Source organism: Peromyscus maniculatus, chromosome 12, assembly GCF_049852395.1.
Source record: "Peromyscus maniculatus bairdii isolate BWxNUB_F1_BW_parent chromosome 12, HU_Pman_BW_mat_3.1, whole genome shotgun sequence".
NCBI classification, from domain to species: domain Eukaryota; kingdom Metazoa; phylum Chordata; class Mammalia; order Rodentia; family Cricetidae; genus Peromyscus; species Peromyscus maniculatus.
In genome coordinates this window covers 37,348,920-37,369,328 of record NC_134863.1, presented here as the reverse complement: position 1 = coordinate 37,369,328, position 20,409 = coordinate 37,348,920, and the positions used below count along the sequence as shown (strand labels likewise).

The window sequence follows — 20,409 nt, the reverse complement described above, 5'->3', positions numbered from 1 at the left end:
CCTAGCAGTGTGTTTTCGAAAGATTAATTTTTGGAAGCTATTCATAGGTAAGGATAGTTTCTGTAATATGCATTGCAACTTGTGGGCCATGCAGAAAATACCTTAGCATATAATTTATTAAGTATCATGTTTTTGGCTTCTGGCTTTTGTAATGTATTTAGAAACGCCCCCTTCCCCATGTGCCACATTAAGATGATAAAAGAAAATCGTGTGTTTTCTTCTATTTCTTTTATAATTTGTTTTAAAGTTTGCTGATGTAGAATATACCTATTTATTGTATTATTGCTATATATTTTATCATTTTGATTGCTACTGTAAGGGGATCTTGTTTGTATTAGATCACTTAACGTACTGTTTTAATTTGTGAAATCTGCTAATTTGTGTATATTAGTCTTGCAGTCAGTCACTGAATTCTCTGGTGGGTTCTTAATTAATTGTCTTGGGATTTTCACATGTACAATTGCATTATCTCCATGTCCTAACAACTTAACCTCTTCCTACCTCATATTGAAACCTAAAAATTCGTTTTTGCCTTTTTTATTAACATTCTCAAGGGTAAAAAAAATTAGACAATCACATACTGGTAGGTATTCCTGCCTCTTACTTAGGTAGTCTTGGGTTTTAGATTGTCTTCTAATTTCTAATATCATTGATTTCTTCCTATTCATTTGTACTTTCTAACTTCAAAAACCCTTTGATATTGATAGCACATACCCTTCATTTACTGTTCTGAGAGAACATGCATACTCCATCTCCTTGCTCTCTCAAAGCTGTCTGCCTTCTTCTTCCTCTAGTCTCCTTTTCTGTTTTAGTTCACTGTCACTCTCCTTCCAGTTCTGATCCCAACCCTGGCTGATGAGCTGCACTGGAAGGGGGTCTGAGTTCCAGAGGACACAGTGGCAGCAGTGTAAGGAGTGATGACTAATGAATGTGCTTTCTTCTTAGTGCCAGATGTGGCAGCTCATGTCCAGTGTCTGCATGAAGAGTGTCCTCGGGATTCCCTCCACGGCTTGATCTGGTGCCTTGTCTCTGGCTGCTGGGCTGCAGTCTGGCCTGTCACTCTTCCCAGAGGTGAGTCTTTCCATCCGATGTCTGTTTTTATTAGCTGTTCTTGGTGTTGCTCTTGAGATTACCAGTGTTCCCAAGTCATTCAAATGGGTTATCCTTTCTAAAAAAAAAAAAAAAAAAAAAAAAAAAAAAAAAAAAAAAAAAAAAAAAAAAAAATCATATCTTTAAAGTTTTATAATGCTGCATTATAATTTTTTTTCTTTTTTTGGCAAACCCTGGTCTGTTTTACTAGTAGAGCTTTCCTTCCATATATAATTCCAATATTTTCAGCTCTGAGGGTAAAGCTTTATCTTCCTGTGGCATGTTCATAAGTAATCCCATATACTTACATGACAGAAACTTTATAACTACCTTGGACCTGTTTCTTTCCAGCATCTAAATTCAACCAGTCCTTTTCAGGTTTGTTTTGACAACTGTGAATCTAATTTCCTCGCGATCACGTGATCTACCATCACTTCTTACTTCAGTTCTTGTATTCACTTAACTGATTGAATTCAGTTGATTCAACTCATGCATTCACTTAGCTGATTCCTGAATTTAGTTAATTCAGTTCTCAGAGGGAACCCCGACCCTCAGTGCTCATGCTCTCTATAGTAGTCAGGTATAAAAGGTTATAAGTGGAAAATTGATGATGCTATTTCTCAAGTGAGAATTCTTTTAAAGGGTTGTTTCCCAGTACTGATGACTGAAACCCAAAATGCTTAGCATGACCTTGCTAGGCTTTCAGTACCTTATTTTAAAAATTGTTTTGATTGATTTTATCTCTGCAGTATCATACTTGTATATAATATACTGTGATTAAATCACCCCCGCCATGCACACACACCTTCCTTCATCTCCCCAAGCAAATGGCAGTGGAAGGCTGCTACATTCTCTTCATTTATGTAGTCACTGGTGAGTTACTCATAATCCAGTGAACAACTTCTTGTACTCGTGCTCATGAGAGAGGCCCTGGTTAAACCCAGTGAGTCATAAAGTAAGAGTGAGTAAGTAAAATAACACTAAAATGGGAGAGGGACTTTGGAGAGGACAGGCTGGTGGGGGTGAGAGGAGACTGGGAGAGCAGGAATTGTGGTCAAAACATAAGCATGTATACAATTGTCCAAGAAAAATTAGTGAAAATAATAAACTAGGTCATAATTTTATGCTGGATAGCCATAGTAGCGCAAGAAACACAATATCCAAGGGATATTTGGCCAAGCAAGATACCACCCGGGTCAGGAAGCCGCTTTCCTCCCTGGATGGGTGCTCATAGCTTTCCTTTCTCTTTCCCAGAGATGCTGTTTGCTCTGCCTCTGCTGGAGCTAAATAGGTACATGCCCTTCTATAGAAGCTGCTAAAAGCCTCTGTTAACCACACCACATTTTGTGTGGCTCTAAAGGGTCCCTAGGAATCAGGAAGGATAATTGACTTTTTACTTTCTAATTCCTCTGCCACTGCTGCCCAGTGTCAGATATTAACAGGAAATGTGTTGACAAAGGAATCTGCAAATTTCAATTTGCAGACTTCCAGCCCCTGTGACTGAGATGAGAGCACAGTCAAGAATAGAGCTGGCAGGCATATGTCCCTGCTCTTCACTTTCCAAACTTATCAAACTCCTGGCTTTTACATCACCCCTTTCACGATACACACATACGCCAAGTTGTTGTTGTTGTTAAAGTATTAATGCCAATGTATTGTAAGGGTCTGAATGTAAATAATAGTTCATCAGGAAAGCTATTTTAGGCCCACATTAATCTTCATCCCTCAATATATATGCCATCCTGTGTCTTTCCTTATAACATTGATAAAACTGAGACTAAGTAACACATTACATAATTATTCATTTAATATCTACTTCCCATGCTAACCTGAAAAGTCATTGAAGAGAAGCGTCTATATGTCTTATTCATGACTACCAAATGAAGCATGGGCAGTATATATTAAATGTTGTTGAATATATGAAATGTCTCTTTTATCATACAATTTGAAAGAATAGTTTTCTCATTCATTGTCAGTGGTCCTTCTAGGGACAAAACATTTACCAGTTTGGAACAGTTTCTTTTCATTAGGCAAAAGGGTCAGTTCCTCAAGGATTTCTCTCATGTTATTAAATCAGAGATAGAAAGGACTGTTAGTTTTTCTGGGTACGTTATGTTGAAGTTAAAGAAGAATTTTTCAGGAACCTAATATGCTTCACAGAATTTTGTTTTGTTTTGTTTTGTTTTTGTTTTTGAGACAGGGTTTCTCTGTGTAGCTTTGGCGCCTTTCCTGGATCTCACTCTGTAGACCAGGCTGGCCTCGAACTCACAGAGATCCGCCTGGCTCTGCCTCCCGAGTGCTGGGACTAAAGGCGTGTGCCACCACCGCCTGGCTGCTTCACAGAAATTTAAGTCATTGTGAAGATGGACACAAAGTGTGGAGGCAAATTCAAGGAGTTAAACAACATTTTTGTGAAAGGTCTGAAGGGAACACAGTATGAAGAAACAAAGAAAATTCAAGAACAAAAACAAATCCTGACATTTCCACACATCTAATTATTGGTCATAGCAATGACAAAAGATATTTGTCATTTACACATTTACATATATATGTAATATTTACATATATTTCATGCCAAAACTATTTTTCCATACCAAATGGTAGCAGCTAGACATGAAGTTACTGGTTCATAAAACAAATAGAACTATTGGTCTTGAGGAGCTGGATGGTAGCTCTCTAATCTCTTCTATTCATGAGGCCAGCTGCTTTGTCTTTACATTCCTATAAGAGAAAGATCCTAAGGCAGCTGAAATACCACCGATCTGTTAGCTTTGAGTCTGGGTTTCAGGTTCTGACATACTTTGACAACTCTAATACTCAAATGGTTGATCTATTTTTAAGACATGAGTTGCATCAATGCTCTTCATTCCTCCTCAGTCGAAGAGACAATAATTATCCTATGGGTGGTGATTTGTGGGGGAAGTGGAAAATGATGTTCCCAGCAGCGAACGTTTCAGTTACTTCAGAGAAGAAAGGGTTGCAAGTTAAATTAGAAAGCGAAAGCTAGATCATCTAGAAGCACCTCCATATTTTTCCAAGGGGGGGGAGGACCATGAACTGAAGAAAGAAAGAGCATGCAGGATTGAGGAGAAAGAAAAAAAAAATATGGGTTATCACTGCAAAGGTCTCAATTAAGCTCACAATAGATTGCATAGCTTTGAGAAACTGAAGTGGAAGTTTGCTAACACAAAGTTTCAGGAATTAAACTTGGCACACTGTTGAGATTTTTATCAAACAACTTGACCTAGGGCAGGAATGTTGAATGCCATTAGTGAAGGACAGCAAAGAACGTAGGCATTGCTGAGTGCATTTTTGAAAATTTTGTTATGATGTCCATTCTTGATAGGAAGGCAGACAAGCAAGAATGGGGATAAGAGCATGGAGATGCATTAGAAGACAAAGTCTGGAAGATTAAGAGCAATTCAACACTGATAATTGACAGGAAAAGAGGAGCTAAATTAGAATAAGGTCTTCAATCAGAAATTTTTACTAAGCCCAAAGGTTCACAGGATGAAAAGGTACTGAAGCACTAAAGCTAAGTAGTGCATGTAGAGGCAGAATGGGAACATGTCCACAGCATTCAAACAGCAGTACAGTTGTTGGATGCAGGCTGTAGAAGGGTGGTGTAGAAACAGACACTACCCTCTTCTAGGAAGCATGCGTTGAAGGAAATGGAAAAGAAACCGGAAGCTTTCTTTGAGGAGGGGAGACAGAAGATCTTCGATTTCTGGACCACTGATTCATGCTTCATTTCATTTTGAAGAGAAGGACTAGTAAAAGCAACAGCATGAGGATGTTTGTTCCTAGTGGCATGACGGCCCTAAAGGGACCAAAGACAAAGATGGCGTAGAGTATGCTGATAGGTGGACGTGGCTAGGGACAAGCTGAGGGCCCTGCCTCTTTGAATGCTGTTCAAAGGGATCAAAAAAGGTGGAAGGTACAGTAGTAACATTACTACTGATACAATGACTTTCAAAAATGAATTACAGTTTTGCAGGCTAGTTCAACAGGGGATCATACACGGCTCAAATCAAAGTGGGTAGGGCTATATTGCTTTTGGGTGGCCCCAGGAATAATGCCTGTTTTGTCTTTTCAGTCTCCTAGATAGAGCACTTATTTCTTGGTGCACATTCTCTTCTCTCTGTCCTCAAAGTCAAGACACAATCTCTCTGACCATTCTAAGCCATCATTTTCTGTCTCTTGTCGTCTGTCTTCCTTGACTTCTAAGGACCTTTGTGATTATACGTTACCTACCTGGATAATGCAGGGGCACCTCACCATTTGTAATGTCAACCAGTATTGGTGAAATTATTAAGGCTACTCCATGTAGTCAAAATGGAGGTTTATTTAGTGGCGTAACTTACAAATGAAGGGATAGGTAGGCTGCAGGGTCTGGGAAAGATGCAACACAGTCCAGTGTTGTTCTCTGGAGAACTCTGCTAGGTCTACCTCCACCATTCGGGATCCAGGAACCAAGAGAGCCCTCACATCCGGAACTCCGGTCTTCAGGGTCCTCTCTCGGCCCCGCCTTGTAGGCGTGACAGTTACCGAAACCTCGATGTGGGTTGGAACTTCCAGATCAAAGCTACCCACTACAAGCCAGTAGTAACCTGAATTCCATCCACAGACCTTTCACCTTTGCTGTATAGCCTGATATGTTTCTAGGTTTGGGAGACTGTCACATAAACATCTGCAAACTACCTGAAGTGAACTGATGAGGTCTGTAAATCGTAAAGATAAAGATGCACACAATTATTATAATAATAGGTAGAGTTTGTCAGGGCAGTTTTCAAGATTTGAATGGCATCGTTGGAACAGGAACCTGATCAGAACTGCTCCCAGTTAGCTGCAATCAACAAGGAATCCCCAAGTTTATGTTTAAAATACCTCAGTGGCTAATAATAACTCAACCTCAATCAGAACTAATGTCTCTTGGGTTTTGTTTCAGATCAGTTCTAAAGTTGCTACACCAACTAAAGCAGCTTTAATACTCGCAGAAATGAATAATCGTTTTCCTTACTTTCATAGGAGGAGACTAAAGAGAATTAGTAACTGACCAAAGATCACAAAGTGGCAGGCCATGAACTGAATCCCTTGCAGCAATGTGATTTTGACATCAATTACAATTATGTGCCCTTATGTGCATATTTCTGGGTTGGTGTACATGAAATCACTGATGAGTATCATTATGAATTAGATATCAAAGGACAATTTGTAAACAATGCTTCAGCGTGGACAGGAACTAGTGAAATCCCAAGGGAGAGCAAAGCAACTTTTCATTCCATAGCCTATATGGATGGAGGATGACCATGGGCTCTGTTAGTTCAGTATGACTGACACACAACAGCAAAATCACCCACAGGTCTAGTCTCTCTCTCTTCCCATTCCATTGAGAGAACACCTATGGATTATTGGCAGTTGGAAAGAAATTGGGCAATATGTGAGAGAGCTAATTAAGACTTAAAAGTACGGAATACACTTTACCTCAAAACTGCCTCATAGTGCACGAAGCCATCCATTGCCTGGCTGCAGCTTTTGTAGCTTCTGCCTCTCCAGATTTTCTGATCCAGTGAGGTCACTGGTCTTTAACCCCCACCCCCACCCCCCCCACCCCCCCGCCCACCTTTACACACATTTTCTTACTGGCTTTCAGTGCTTCCCCCTTTCTTCTTCCCCTCCCCCCACCATCTCTCTCTGTCCCATTGCTTGTTTCTCTCCACTGCCTATATATATCATTTCCTATCTCCTCATATCCTATTCCAGCCTCTGTGGAGATCCAGAACGATGTTTTAAAACCCTAAAGTTTTCCCTCAATTATTTGTTTTGAGACAGGGTCTTCTCCTCCCTCCCCCGCCCCCCACACCCTGCCAGTAGACTGTGTTGACACATTCATAGAGATCCACCTGCATCCCAAGCGTTGAGATTAAAGGCCTGTGCTTCCACACCTGTCTTTATTAAACTGCTCTGTTTCATCCACGTGAGGCTCATTCCCTCACTGCTCCTCAGAACTCCCTTACTAAATCCCCACTTGCAATATCCCCAGACGGCCTGACGTCCCATTTATCTTCGCCTTCCCCAATTTCTCTGATTTCCTTAACAAATATAATCTTGTCATTCTCTTCCTCAAAATTCTTAAATCGTTCTCATGGTCTCAGATAAAATCCAATCTTCTTTTCAAAATTTGGAAAATTTTAGTCAGATGTGTTGGCTCAGGTCATCACTCTTGGGTCAGGATTGCCAAGACTATGGGTCCAGCCTGGGCTACAGGGTAAGACCCAGTTTTAAACTAGCCCAACCTGGGTTGGGGATTTAGCTCAGTGGTAGAGCGCTTGCTAGGCAAGCGCAAGGCCCTGGGTTCAGTCCTCAACTAAAAAAAAAAAAAAAAAAAAAAAAACCAAACCAAGCAGAAATCTCTGCCAACCTCAGTTCATTTTCATCTTTAGCCTTATGTTCCTTATATGCTACCCTCTCGCAGCACAGCAATGCTTGTGGTTTCCTGAACATATGACATGCGTGTCTCTGTAACTCCCCATTCCCACTCCTCTCTTTGCTTCCTTTCTCTTATCTTAGTGGCAAACTCCAGGCCACACTTTAAGACTGTCCAAACACTGTGTTTCCTGTGAAGCTTTCCCAGTCTTTTTAAGGTAGAATGCAACACAAATCCTAAATGGTGTTATAATAAGACCCCAGAGCCAGATATTGAGGTAAATGCCAGAGAGACAAAGGAACAAGCCACTAGAGAAACTTCTCACTGCTAATGAATCCTCCAGCTGATTGGGACTCTATATAACTTCCTTCCTAGTAGATAAGTCCTGTCTTTAGGAGATTCCACTTCCCCCTTTTTAACCTAGAGACTCCTTCAAGCAACATTTCCCTCTGTGCAGCATTTTCCTCTATTAATTTCTTTCACTTAAATAGTTTCTGCTTCCGTCATTAGACTCCGAGTGATACTCATGGGATCCTATCTCCATGAATCCTCTGACTGAAAGCCTCTCAGTCCTCAGCCGAAAGGCACGTTCTTCAGCTGTAAAGCTCTAGTTCCTGTCTCCTCATGCCTTACATGCCTTTCTCTGCCCAGCCATTTCACTTCCTTCCTAGTGCTGAGATTAATGGCGTGTGTGCTTCCCAAATACTGGTAGCAAAGACAGGAGATCTTAAGTGCTGGGATTAAAGGCGTGTGACTCCCAAGTACTGGGATTAAAGGTGAGTGCCACCACTGCCAGGCTGTTTCTCTCCTAGACTGAATCAATCTCGTGTAATCTAGGGTGGCTTTGAACTCACAGAGATCCAGATGAATCTCTGCCTCCTGAGTGCTGGGATTAAATGTGTGTACCACCACTGCCTGGTCTCTATGTTTAATCTAGTGGCTGACTCTGTCCTCTGATCCTCAGGCAAGCTTTATTTGATACACATTATATCACCACAGCAGAACTTTGCCTTCCTTCTCTGTTTCCTTTATATTATGGATCTTTAAGTGAAAACTATCATTAGTATTAGGGCGGGTTCAATTATATCTGTTAATCTAACCTATTTATTATTTAACACATCAATCTTGTGGCATCGCTCCTCTTTCTGCCTGAATATATCTCCTTTCAAGCTACATTCTTTGGAATGATAGCATTACTACAGAAGAGAAGCAAAGTATAACTATGGTTTACCAGTAGTCAGATGTATGAAATGAATGTTTGCTGTCATTGTTGGCTTGAGAAGTATAAATGAAATAAATCAGACACATAAAATGAAAGGTGTGCATTTGATTTTTAACATACCTGGATAAAAAACAGAAAAACTAAGACCTACATGTATATCATAGTATCAACATAATTTCACTGCTTTCAAGATCATCTCTGATAAATGTAGTATACTGCCAAGGAAATAGAAACAGTTTTGCTCTTTTGACTTGTGGCTTCTATTTACAGCTATTGGTTTATTGATGGATTAATGTTGGCTCTGCGATGTTCAAACAGTTTTATGTAGAGAAAAACAACGGTTATAAGTTAAGATGTGAAGAAATAATCACAGAAAAACTGAGTGTCACTTGGAGTCTAATGACGGAGGCAGAAATTATTAAAGAAATTAATAGGGGAAAATGCTGCACAGAGGGAAATGTTGCTTGAAGGAGTCTCTAGGTTAAAAAGGGGGAAGTGGAATCTCCTAAAGACAGGACTTATCTACTAGGAAGGAAGTTATTATGGCCTTTAGAATCCCGGGAACAAAGGAGGAAGTCTGGGTTATCAGCACTCAGAAGTCCAGAGAAGAGATGCTGAGCTCAGGACTGGTCCTCTGAGGAGTGGGAACACCTCGGCCGGGGCTGGTATCTCTGAAAGGTTGTGAAGAGTCTATTATTTAGAGTGTGAAAATGAAAGTCTGGAAGCAAGTCCTAAAGACAAGAATGACAGTGTATAACCACCAAGGTGATGCTGTTAGGAGCAAGAAATGAATGCCAAGAAATAACCCAGTGACTTAGTGGTAGAACCTATGAGAAAGCCCATTGGTAAAGGAGACGTGTAGACTGCAGAACCCCATACCCCAGCATGGCAGCCCTAAAGTGCAGAACTGTGTGAATATACAGCGGAGAGACAATGGTTGGAGGCACAGCACCAGAGCTGGCTCAGTAAGTCAAGCGCTTGCCGAGCATACATGAGGACCTGAGTCTAGATCTCCATGACCACACGGACAAGCCAAGAACCAAACCTTTTCTCCCAGTGCTAGAGGAGCAGTCACAGAAGGACAGAAGGAGTCCTAGAGCTCCCTGCCTAGGCCATTTAGCTTATTAGATGAGTTCCAGTTTAGTGAGAGGTCCTGTCTCAAATAATAAGTATTGAGGGACATATCCAGCATTGACCTCTGCTTCCACATGCATGTGCATACATGTATATACTCACCCCCAATACAACACACACACACACACACACACACACACACACACACACACACACGCACACGCACTAAATAAAAATAAAAGCATCACTAATGGCAGTTAAATCAAAGTCTTAAGCAATGGTCAGAATAATCATTTTCTAGCTTAAATATACAACATGATCAATAAATACATGCTAAAGTCTTGAAAAAAATTAATGTACTTCCATTGAATTTTTAACCATTATACAGGAACTTGAGTATGTTACGCTATGTTGTTATAGTGATCATTTAAGCATCCAATCTGGAATCTATATAGTACTTTTTTTTTTAACGTGTTTCTGTATTAGTAGTGAAAAAGTAGGAAGGAACCTGAGTGTCCTCATAGAACTTTCACTTTAAGGGGAAAAGATGATAGACATATCTGGAGAAAATAAACTGGATTAAGTAGACGGAATGTGGAGGTAGTTTTCACCCAGGTGGTCCTTGACGAGCTCAATGATAAAGTGAAATTTGAGCAAACACCCAGAGGAAATGAGAGGGAAAACAAAACAATGATCTTTTTAGTAAGAAGAATTGCATTTGATTAAAAACATGACTTTGAAACTTCTCAAAGTTGTGGACTCCTTTGTGGGCTTGTAGCTTGTTTGCAATCACTTGCATAATTCCTTTTCAGAACCCTGGAAGTCTAAGGGGCTCCATCACCTAGAGTGTTATGTATGGTACCAAAGTTCAAACATTCTATAAGCCATTGTTCTTCTCCTCCATTAAGGAAAAGTTATGCTTTGTCACATGAGTTAAACTTGCTGATGATAGGGAAATTTAGTTAATGCATACACTGTCCAACCTGTTCTACAAAGGACTTACTTGGTCACTGAGTTTTACTAGTCTCAAACTTTTGAACCAATTTAAAACCCCCAGAACTGCACATAATTACTTCATCGTTCACACAACAATCTTTGTTTTTCTAGTTAAGAGTTAATGAACTCCGATAATTGGCAAATGGTCTTTAAAACTAAAAGCAGGATCAAACCCTATCAATACTTCATGTGAAACAATGAAACTATTGTTGGCATCAGAATTGTGTTACTTTTTCTTCCGATGTTTTTCCTAACATGTAAATATATATTTCAATATATGAGGCCAAAAATTTTAATGAATTAGAATTATTTTTTTTCAACCAGATTCTTAATGTGAGTTTTTCTGTAAAAGAAAACTCAGATTTTTATAAAGCCCAGTAATGGTCTAATTCTAGTCTTTGGGGGATATAAAGTTTTACTATGAAATGTAAAATATTGTGTGTGTGTGTGTGTGTGTGTGTGTGTGTGTGTGTGTGTGTGTGTCTAGTAATAATTTCCATCAGGGAAACTAGAGCTTGGTAAGGAGAATATAATCTCAGACTGGACATTTAGAAAGCAGAAAATCATATTGCCTAAGTGCATTTTTTTTTTTTTTTTTTTTACTTAAAAGGGTATCCTGAGGACTCAGTGGTGCCCACTGGAAGGCAAGAAGGCAGTTCTGGCAGAAATAAACGTGCATATGTCTGGCAGGGTTTGCAGAGCACTTAACCCCTGCCTAGGTTCCTCCAGCTGTCAAGTCGGGATAATAGTAATTGCCACCTTCCATGTGATATGAGCATGAGCTTTGACATCTCTGGCTGAAGATGCCACAGCAACACAAATTATTATTATTAGAACATAATGCATGTATTCACATAAAACACCAGCACAATGCTCTTTTTACTCATTATATCACGTCTATAAGTACTGTTCTTCCACATTCTTGCTTCATTTTAGGTGAGAGAATATGATCACAGCAAGCCACTGTTCACTGTCTCCATATATGGAGGAAATAGTTTAGAAGTTCCAGATCATCCTTTTGAGATATCCTCAACCTGTTAATTTCTTATGGTCTTTGCAGCAAATTGCACAATAGCCCCTGAATTAAGCCTTTGGCACCTTTAAAAATGTTAGCTAAATTACTTTTCCTGGAATCTGGAACCATCAGGGAAAGTCTGGGGGAATGAAATTGGCTAACGATATTAAAATTTTGGTTGTTTAACATTTAACTGAATCGCAACAACGTGTTAAAGTGCTATCTAAACAGATAATTAGCTAGTAGTTGTAGCAGTGGGCTCTGTCTAAATTTAGCAGTGAAATTAGATTTAGGGAATGTGAAAATAGGGAAAGAAATGTTCTCAGGGGAAACAGTGGTGTCAGCACAGCTGAGGAATGTCACAATAGCTACATTTTGTCAATTATGAGCATCATCAGGGGAACTTCCCAGCAATGCGGGGCAAGGTTTATTCATAAGTGAACCTTGAGGATAGGCGATAGAAAGCAAAGACTGGGGCAGACAGATGGGAGGAGAAAGAAAGGGGGAAAGGGTGGTGGTAATGAATAGAAGTAGTCCCAGTGCTGGGAGACAGGGCAGGAGACAGGTGAGGAGAAAGATGATAGAGGAGAAAGAGAGACACACTGAGAGACCGACTGGGTAGGAGGCTGTGTGGTCTTGGAGGTGAGTAAAAACATCATAAATCAGTGTGTGAAGGTGGAGAGATCCCGGTGATTCAAAGTCTGAGCACAGCGTGCTCTTGGGCACAAGGCAAGCTTTAGTTTAGCTGCCACAAGCTCATCTCTGGGTGGCTGATCTTATTATTAGAGCACATCTGTAGCTATCTGACTGCAGGATCTACGTAAATTAATGGTGTCAGGCTTTAGGACGGTGTCCTCCGCTTCCACTGCCCCCGCAGACAGCCCAAACTGTCCATCCTTCCCCTTCCTCCTACAGAGCTACAGTGGCTGGGGCTTCAAGGTCAAGTCACTTTGGCTGTGTGTGGTGGATGGATGAGGAGAGCAGGCAGACAACCATTTGGGGTTGAGGGAGGGCTGTGATGAATCACAGACGCTCCTCTTATGGGCAAATGTGTAATACTTCCCGAGGTCACTTTTCTGCGAAGAGCTCGAAGAGAAACACGCAAGAAATAAAATTACACGCGCGAACATGCAAACGATCAAAGAAAAAAAAAAAAACACACGACCGCACTCGAAGCCTTCGGATGGGAGAAATCCATGGCCTCCTGTTGCCGGTCGCCTAGCGCAGAAAGTGGACAACCCGTCGGCCCGAGCTAAAGAGCAAACCTTCCGGGGGGTGGGGGTGGGGGGACCCTAGTGTCCCCCGCCAGCTCCGCTGACCCTTCCACCAAACCGCCCTCCCAAAGAAAGGAGCAGGCTAAATGCCTGGGCTAACGCAGGCCCGGGACAGCGGAGAGCCGGGATGCCCCGCGGGGGGAGGAGGAGGAAGGAGTGGAGAAGAGTGTCTCCTTTCAGTCCCGGTGCCCCGGTGAAGAAGGGAAGAGCAGGCTGGTCCAGCGGGCAGCATCCAGCTTCCCAAACAGGCACCTCCCGCTCCGGCCGCCGGAGAGAGCGGGCATCCGAACCCTGCCTTCCCCGCACACCCCCTGGTCGTCCCTGGTCCCTTTGGGGGACCGCACCACTCCACTCGGGAGAAGGAGAGAGCCAGGACTGGGAGTCCCCAAGCCCTCCTCCGCCTGGGTGAGCCTCGGTGCGCCCCGGCGGCCCCGGCCCCCGCGAGGGGCGGAGTGGGCGAGACCATCTCAAGCGCCGCGAAGGGGGGAGACGAGGCGGGGCCGAGGGGCGGGGCCGCCTACCCGGGTCCCGATAGCGCTGCCTCGGGAGAAGCTCGGTTTTCCAAGTGGATGAAGTTTCGGTTTTTTTTTTTTTTTTTGAAAGGGGAGGAGCGTGAGGGGAGGGGGTGGGTGGGAGGGGACTCGGCGAGCGGCTGGGCGTCCCGGCAGCGGGGCGGCGGGGAGGGCGGGCTCGTCCCGGCGGTGAGGGTCGGCGGCTCCCCCCCTCCCCGCAGGGCGGGGTGGTGCGTTCCGAGTTCCCAGGAGTTCGCGGCGGGCGGGGACCGCGGGGAGGGGAGTGGCGGCGGCGGCGGCGGCGGGCGGCTCCCGCTTCAGCCTCGGCAGTGGCGTCGGCGACGACGGCGGAGTCGAGGCAGCCGCGAGCGCTCGGCCGAGTGGCGGCGGGCGGCGACGGCGCAGGAGCCGGGGGTTGAGGACACGCGCGCTGGCCCTTCCGCGCCGCGGCCGCCGCCGCCGCCGCCACCCAGAGCCTAAGGGGCCGGGGCAGGGCGGGCATGGCGCGGACCCCGGGCCCGGCCCCGTTGTGTCCCGGAGGCGGCAAAGCACAACTTTCCTCGGCTTCATCTCCCGCGGCCGGGCTGCTGCTGCTGCTGCCGGCCCCGACGCCGCCGCCGCTGCTGCTGCTGCTCATTCCCTTGCTGCTCTTCTCCCGGCTCTGTGGTAGGTGAAGCGGGTGGGCGCGGGGCAGGGGGAGACCGACGCGGCGGGGCGGGCGCGGGCCGCTCGTCCGGGCGGCGAGGGGAGGCGAGGCCAGGCGAGGCGAGGCCAGGCGGTTGTGCCGGGCGGTTGGCTGCGCGAGCGGCCGCCGCGGACTTTGCCTGGAAACTTTTCGCCGCGCCCCGGGCGAGGCCCGGGAAAGGCAGGGAGAGCGAACGAGGCGCCGGCCGCTGGCTTCCCGCCCCCCTCGAGGCCCGCGCGGGTCGTGGCGCTGGGCGCCCCCACCCTCCCCCCGCCACCCGGGGCCGGCGGTGGAGCTCGGGGCGCGCAGACCCCGCGCTCCCCGGGAACCGTTACTTCCGAGCTGGTGCGCCCGCCGCCGCCGAAGCGGAGAGCGCGGACTTCTTCTGGGCTGAGGTTAGGATGCCGGGATGCACGTTGCCGCCGCCTCTTTTCTCCCTGATGAAACTTGAGCTGCGAGTCCGGAAACCCTTCGGACACTAGCCCCGGAGCACTGAAGCCTTTGGGTCCACGCCTCCCGGCCTCCCGGCGAAGGCACCATCTTAAAACCCACCCTGCGGCAGCATCCCCCTCCAGCCACGTTTGTACCCTGGCAACCTTTGGATCTTTGGGTTGAGCCCAAGACACACGCTGCCTTCCAGTTGTTGGACGTCCTTCACGCTACCCCTGCTTATTTTAGAAAACCTTGTTCTCGGGGACCCAAGATTTACCTTTTAAATACGTATTGCATCTGCTGTCCTCCGGCTGTGGAAACAAGTAGCCCGGGTTTCTCCCGTGTGTCTTTTTTTTTTTTTTTTTTTTTTTTACTCCAGGTTTAGGAGCTAATCTCTTTGTAAGTTCTGATCCTGGGATCTGAGACTAGTTTAGAGACCTACTTTCTAAGGATGGTGAAAAAAAAAATTGATAAATTCACTTTTCATGCAAGAGAAGTGGACGTGATAATCAGTGAATGGCACTGATTGGTGAAAGAAAGCCACCAGTTTTAGGAGATTAAATGTCTGGGTTGATCAGAATACTGCAAGATGTTGTTCATTGAAGGGTTGCTGAGGGGAAAGGTGGAGGAATAAAACTTAGATTGCTCAGACACCGGTTCTCAGTGCATCATTAAATCTCACAGCTGATGTTCTACCAGTATTTATTAAAAAGGAGAGGTACGTACCAATTTCTTTGGATACATACACATTTCTGTACTGTGATGCAGAAGAAAGAAAATCCTGTTACTGGTAGGTGAGTCAGGGTGGTTGGTTCTGAGGGAGACGAGATTATGTTGAGATTGAGTGCCACTTACAGACTGAGAATTTCAGTACATTCCCAGTGCTGTAAGGCAAGTTTTCTGATCTACATGGAATGCAGTGTGATACATGGTATGCTATCTAATCCACAGTTTGCCTAGCTCTACTCTCCAGATGTTTGGTTCTAAGACACAGTTCTTAGCCCTGTTACCTCCTTTTACGTTAATATGAGATAGATCTAAGATTGAATTTGTATGTTGTGTTATGAGCCATTAAGGGGGGATGTAGATGGTGCTTAACGATTTCACTTCCAAGACACCTGGAAGTGGGAGGTGATAGAAGCATTTTACTGTCAGGACTTCCTTGTGGGAAGTGCTGAAGGAGTATTTGTAGGTCTAGAGGTCTTTTTATCTAGACAAAACCCAATGGGATTCTGCAGCTGTAAAAGTTGATAGCGAAAATAGAGTTCATGTTGGTAATTTCATGGTGGCAGTGGGTTGTTGATTAGTTTGGGAACAAACATTAGTTTTTACCTAGAAGAAGGAAATAGGTTTTAAGGAGATCTTGTATAGTGTTCGACTGGAGAAGGATGATCAATTGTTAGAGCCCAGTAAACTAGGCAGTGTAGGGAAGTGTCCTGTAATACAGAGGAGGTGTAAAGTGGGGTTTTTAGTGTCAGCTCTGCTTGCTGCTGTAGGCATAGACAGTAGCTACGTTAATATGTGCCCTCGATTTAAAGGGTTGACTTTTGGGGCTTGTGTTAGAATACCCTAATTTGTGAGCCCCTATGACATTAAAAAAAAATCAGCCTCTATTTTAGAATACAGTCTCTGAATAGGGCACAGTTGTCTTGACTTAGGGATGCTAATGAGTATAGAAACAGGATTTTCTTCATGTAAGCTTCCCCCCTCCCACAACCTGTTGATCTGTGAATGATAGTAATATTGACATTCCATAGTGCTTACAAGGTTTGGCTCATACTTACTCTTTGGTTGAGTTGACTCAGTTTTAGAGTTGGAAGATTTTTAGATTTTCAAAAGATGACCCTACCTGATTGTTAATCAGAATGCTGTGTGCTTGTTTTATCGTTTGCAGTTTTGTTTTTTCTTTCTATAAATTTGTTTTGATAAGTTGTTTACATTTAGCACTGCATTAACTAGTCTGGTTAGCATCATCATGTTAATTTGACTGTTGAAAATATCCCTCATCACTGGTAGACCTTATATTTATATATATACCGGAGTTGCTATGTGTTTAGGCACTGTATACTATCTTATTTGAATTTGAAGAATTAAACTCTCTCTCTCCAGGGGTGGAGAGCCAGGGTCTCCTGTGTAGTTGAGATTGGCCTCAATTCCTGAGCCTCCTCTTTTACCCTCCTAAATTCTGAGATTATAAGTATGCAAACCCATTTCTGATTTGAGAGCTGAATGTTTAAAATGAGAGTTTCAGAGGTGGAGAAACTGCCAGTTTTTTAAAGTCTAAGACATTTCTAGTTACAAGGTCTAAGGGACCAAGTTTATATGATACTTGATTCAACAAGCCTAATTTCTTTAATTCTGAAATTCCATATTCTTTTGTGATGATAATTACCATTTGATCAATTATGTGCCTCCCTTTTTCTTCCTACATTTTTGCTGAGAGGTTGAGAATATTGGGTTAGTAGGAAGGTGACATTGAAGAATTAGAAGATGGAAATTTTGACCCTTCTAGGGCCCTGTTTGTCTTTGGGATTCACCACAGTGCCTCTGCCTTGGGACCAAGACTTTATCTTATGATAAATGTTTAGACGATGGTTGAAAACAAGCTATCATATAATGCAAATCTTTAAAAACACTTGGAATAGTTTTAGGTGCTTTATAAACACTTGGGAACACACACTCGGCAATATGCTTGCAGGGTTCTGACAGACAGAAAGGAAGTAGATGATTACAGGACAGTTTAGTGTTTCTGTAGAATGGATATGCTATCCCATGAATTTTTTGGGGTAGGAGAACGTTAGTTAAACAGACATAAATGAGGAAAAAATTCACTCTGTGTAAGTGTGAATTGGGTGTATGTTTAGGGGGGGGGGTGTGCATATTTGTCTAAGGATGGAATCCAGGGAATAAACAAGTACGTTTCCCACTGAACTTTAAAAATCCTTACTTTAAAAATAACTTAAAAATCAATTGAGTCAGATCTTCTTGAGATTAGACAGTTTAATGATATAAGATGTCTGTTTCTCTCTTTTTCTCACTCTCTCACTGCAATTTATGGTTTAATCACTAAAAAGTCAGTCTGGTTCGGAATGAAGACTGCCACTTAGTCAAAGTGAATCACTGGCAGGGTACTTATATCATCTTACTAATAGGATTCTTAGGCTATTAAATGAAAGAATAAACTAAAATGCTTAGAGTACATGGGTGTGGTAACTTCTGCGTGCAAACTTTTATTACAGTGTACATTATAAACTGTCGATCCTGGCGTAGGTGACTCTTAATCCTAAATAGTTGAGTTTTCTGGTTAATTGACACTTGCATGTTCATGACTGTGTAACATAATCAGTACTCCAGAAATATTTATTAGATGTACTTTCTATAAACAGTTAGCTATTTCAGCACATAGCCAAATTAAATGTGTATTAGTGTGGAAACTACTTGAATCCTCCATCAGTGATGTTGAGTATTTTTAAGATTTGGGAGTTTTTCATAGAGTCACTTAGAAGATTAGTGATTATATTGAACACGTGGGACTGGAGAAGGAAAGGGACAGAATTTAGACTCTACTTTTTCTCCATACCATCACGTTAGGGTCTTAATGAGATTGTAAACATGAATTATTGGAACATTGACCAAATTTAGAAGCAAATGATAGAAAAACTTGCTTCTATCTATAGCATCTGAAAGAGGCATAGCTGTAGGGTTGTATGCTTGTGCTTTTATAATGTATATTTATTGGCATGCTTTGTTTATGTATGAGAATCTCCTTTTTGAAATGCTTGGGATCAGGCATGTTTCAGATTTAAGATAAGAAAATTAGATTTTATCTTATGTGTATGAATGATTTGCCTGCTTGTCTTCATGAATACCGCATGTGTGCCTGGTGCTCATTGAGGGCAGAAGAGGGCGTCAGATGCCCTGGCACTGGAGATAAAGATAGTTGTGAATTTTCCTGTCGGCGCTCGGGACTGATATTAACTACTTGAGAGCTGAGTATTGGGTTACATACAGGTAACATGGATAAAATCATCATGATAGGACTGAGGACTAAAAGTAGAATGTGATCAAGTTTCATATATGCCTTATACACTTGGCTTTAAGGTAATTTTATATAATATTTTCAGTAATTTTGTACATAGTATGGGATTTTATACTTGAGGCATCATGTGCAAAGAATTTTCTTTTTCTTTTTTTTGTAGCATTTTGAATTACAGCATTTTGGTTAATGGATAGACTCAATCCCTTCACATATTTACACACACATACACACACACTCTTGGGTTAATGGATAGGCTCAATCCCTTCACATATTTACACACACATACACACACACTCTTTGGTTAATGGATAGGCTCAACCCATTCACATATTTACACACACACATGCACACGCACACCACTAGTAGCTTACTCTGGTATGCATCTTGGATCTGTATAGTTAAAGAGATAAAACTTTCCATTTATCGTTAAGTCATTAAAAACTAATTGAAGAGAAGCTAGCTATGATAGTCTTATTAAAAAAACAACAACAATATTTTGACATTCTGTAATTTATTAAAAGTCGTAAGTGTATTTCTGTAGATTGTTGTGTTAACTATTAATGTCTTCGTAAAAATTGACAGTAAGGGCTATATAATTTTCAAAAGGAAAGACGTTTAATTAATTACTGTTAGTATGTAAATTGGGATAAAATTAAATAACATTAAGACAATAATAGAATTTTAAACATTCTTTGTAACAAGCATTCAGAAAGCACTTAACTATCCAAACACCCTTAATTTGTCATACTTTCAGTTTTTTAAATATATCTTTGCTTAAAATCGCCTTGTAATTCTTAAATGCATAAACTTTCTTGAATTTCATTAAATTTGTGATTTTAATTTTTTAAAATTACTTATTTTCTTTGTAATTTTGTCTCACTGTGTATCTGTGGCTAGCTTAGAACGCACTGTGTAGACCAGGTTGCCCTTGAACTCAAGAGAGCTCCAATGTACCTTTGCCTCACAGGTGCTGGGATTGAAGGCATGTGTCACCACACCCGGCTTATGTATTTTTCCGTGTTTATGTATAGTATGCATGTATGTGTATGCAGGAATATATGTAGACGGGTGTGTAAATGGAGGCCAGAGATAGAGATTGGCAACCTTCGTCTGTTCTCTTACTCATTGAGGTCTCTCACTTGAACCCAGAACTGGGAGATAGGGCTGCTATGGCTAGCGGAGATCCCCTTGCCTTTTTCCCCCAAGGCTAGAATTGGAACCTTCCATTATTTATGTGGGGGTGGGGATCTGAACTCAGTACTCTTTCTTACTTGCATATAAGCTCTTTAACAACTGAGCCTTCTCCCAAGCCCTCTACGACTTTTCCTTTTTAGTAGATTCTGACAGTGTAGTTCTTAATTTGGGTTTGTTGGGAAACTATTAAGGGTGGATTTGAAGTTTTTTTCCTAAATGGCTCTCTTATAGGCTGTCAACTTAAAATTTTAGTGAGTGCTGCCTTACATTTGTCTTGATTCATCTATGTTGTACTTTCTGTGGTTCCCTTAGAAAGGATAATCATTTATGCTTATATTGTGAATACTTATATATATGGTGTAAACACGTCATGTGTTTGTCAAAGAGGTTGTTTTTCTTGTAGACTTAGTGATTGATTACAGTCATTCTACTGACTGGGTAAGTAGGGAA

General features: G+C 42.5%; 1 protein-coding gene and 1 long non-coding RNA gene across 6 annotated transcripts in view; one reads left to right on the top strand and one right to left on the bottom strand.

The window, feature by feature from the left end:
* Positions 1 to 521: 521 nt before the first annotated feature.
* Positions 522 to 12,107, bottom strand: LOC143268128 (uncharacterized). Its single transcript, XR_013043759.1, has 2 exons — positions 10,424 to 12,107; positions 522 to 1,168 (listed from the first exon to the last, which is right to left on the bottom strand). It is a non-coding gene; the product is annotated as an uncharacterized LOC143268128 (long non-coding RNA).
* Nectin3 (nectin cell adhesion molecule 3) overlaps positions 903 to 20,409 on the top strand; it is a 124,490-nt gene continuing 104,983 nt past the window's right edge. For 2 of the 5 annotated variants that reach the window (XR_013043758.1, XM_076548924.1), the window contains exon 1: positions 13,919 to 14,275. Coding sequence is in view for 4 of the 5 variants with exons in the window: in XM_076548924.1 (XP_076405039.1) it covers positions 14,110 to 14,275 (166 nt within the window). In the remaining variant the exon portion in view is untranslated. Of the gene's footprint in view, positions 1,072 to 13,915; positions 14,276 to 20,409 lie in introns of those variants that run through there. The other 3 variants (XM_076548923.1, XM_076548925.1, XM_076548922.1) reach the window with 3 other exon arrangements.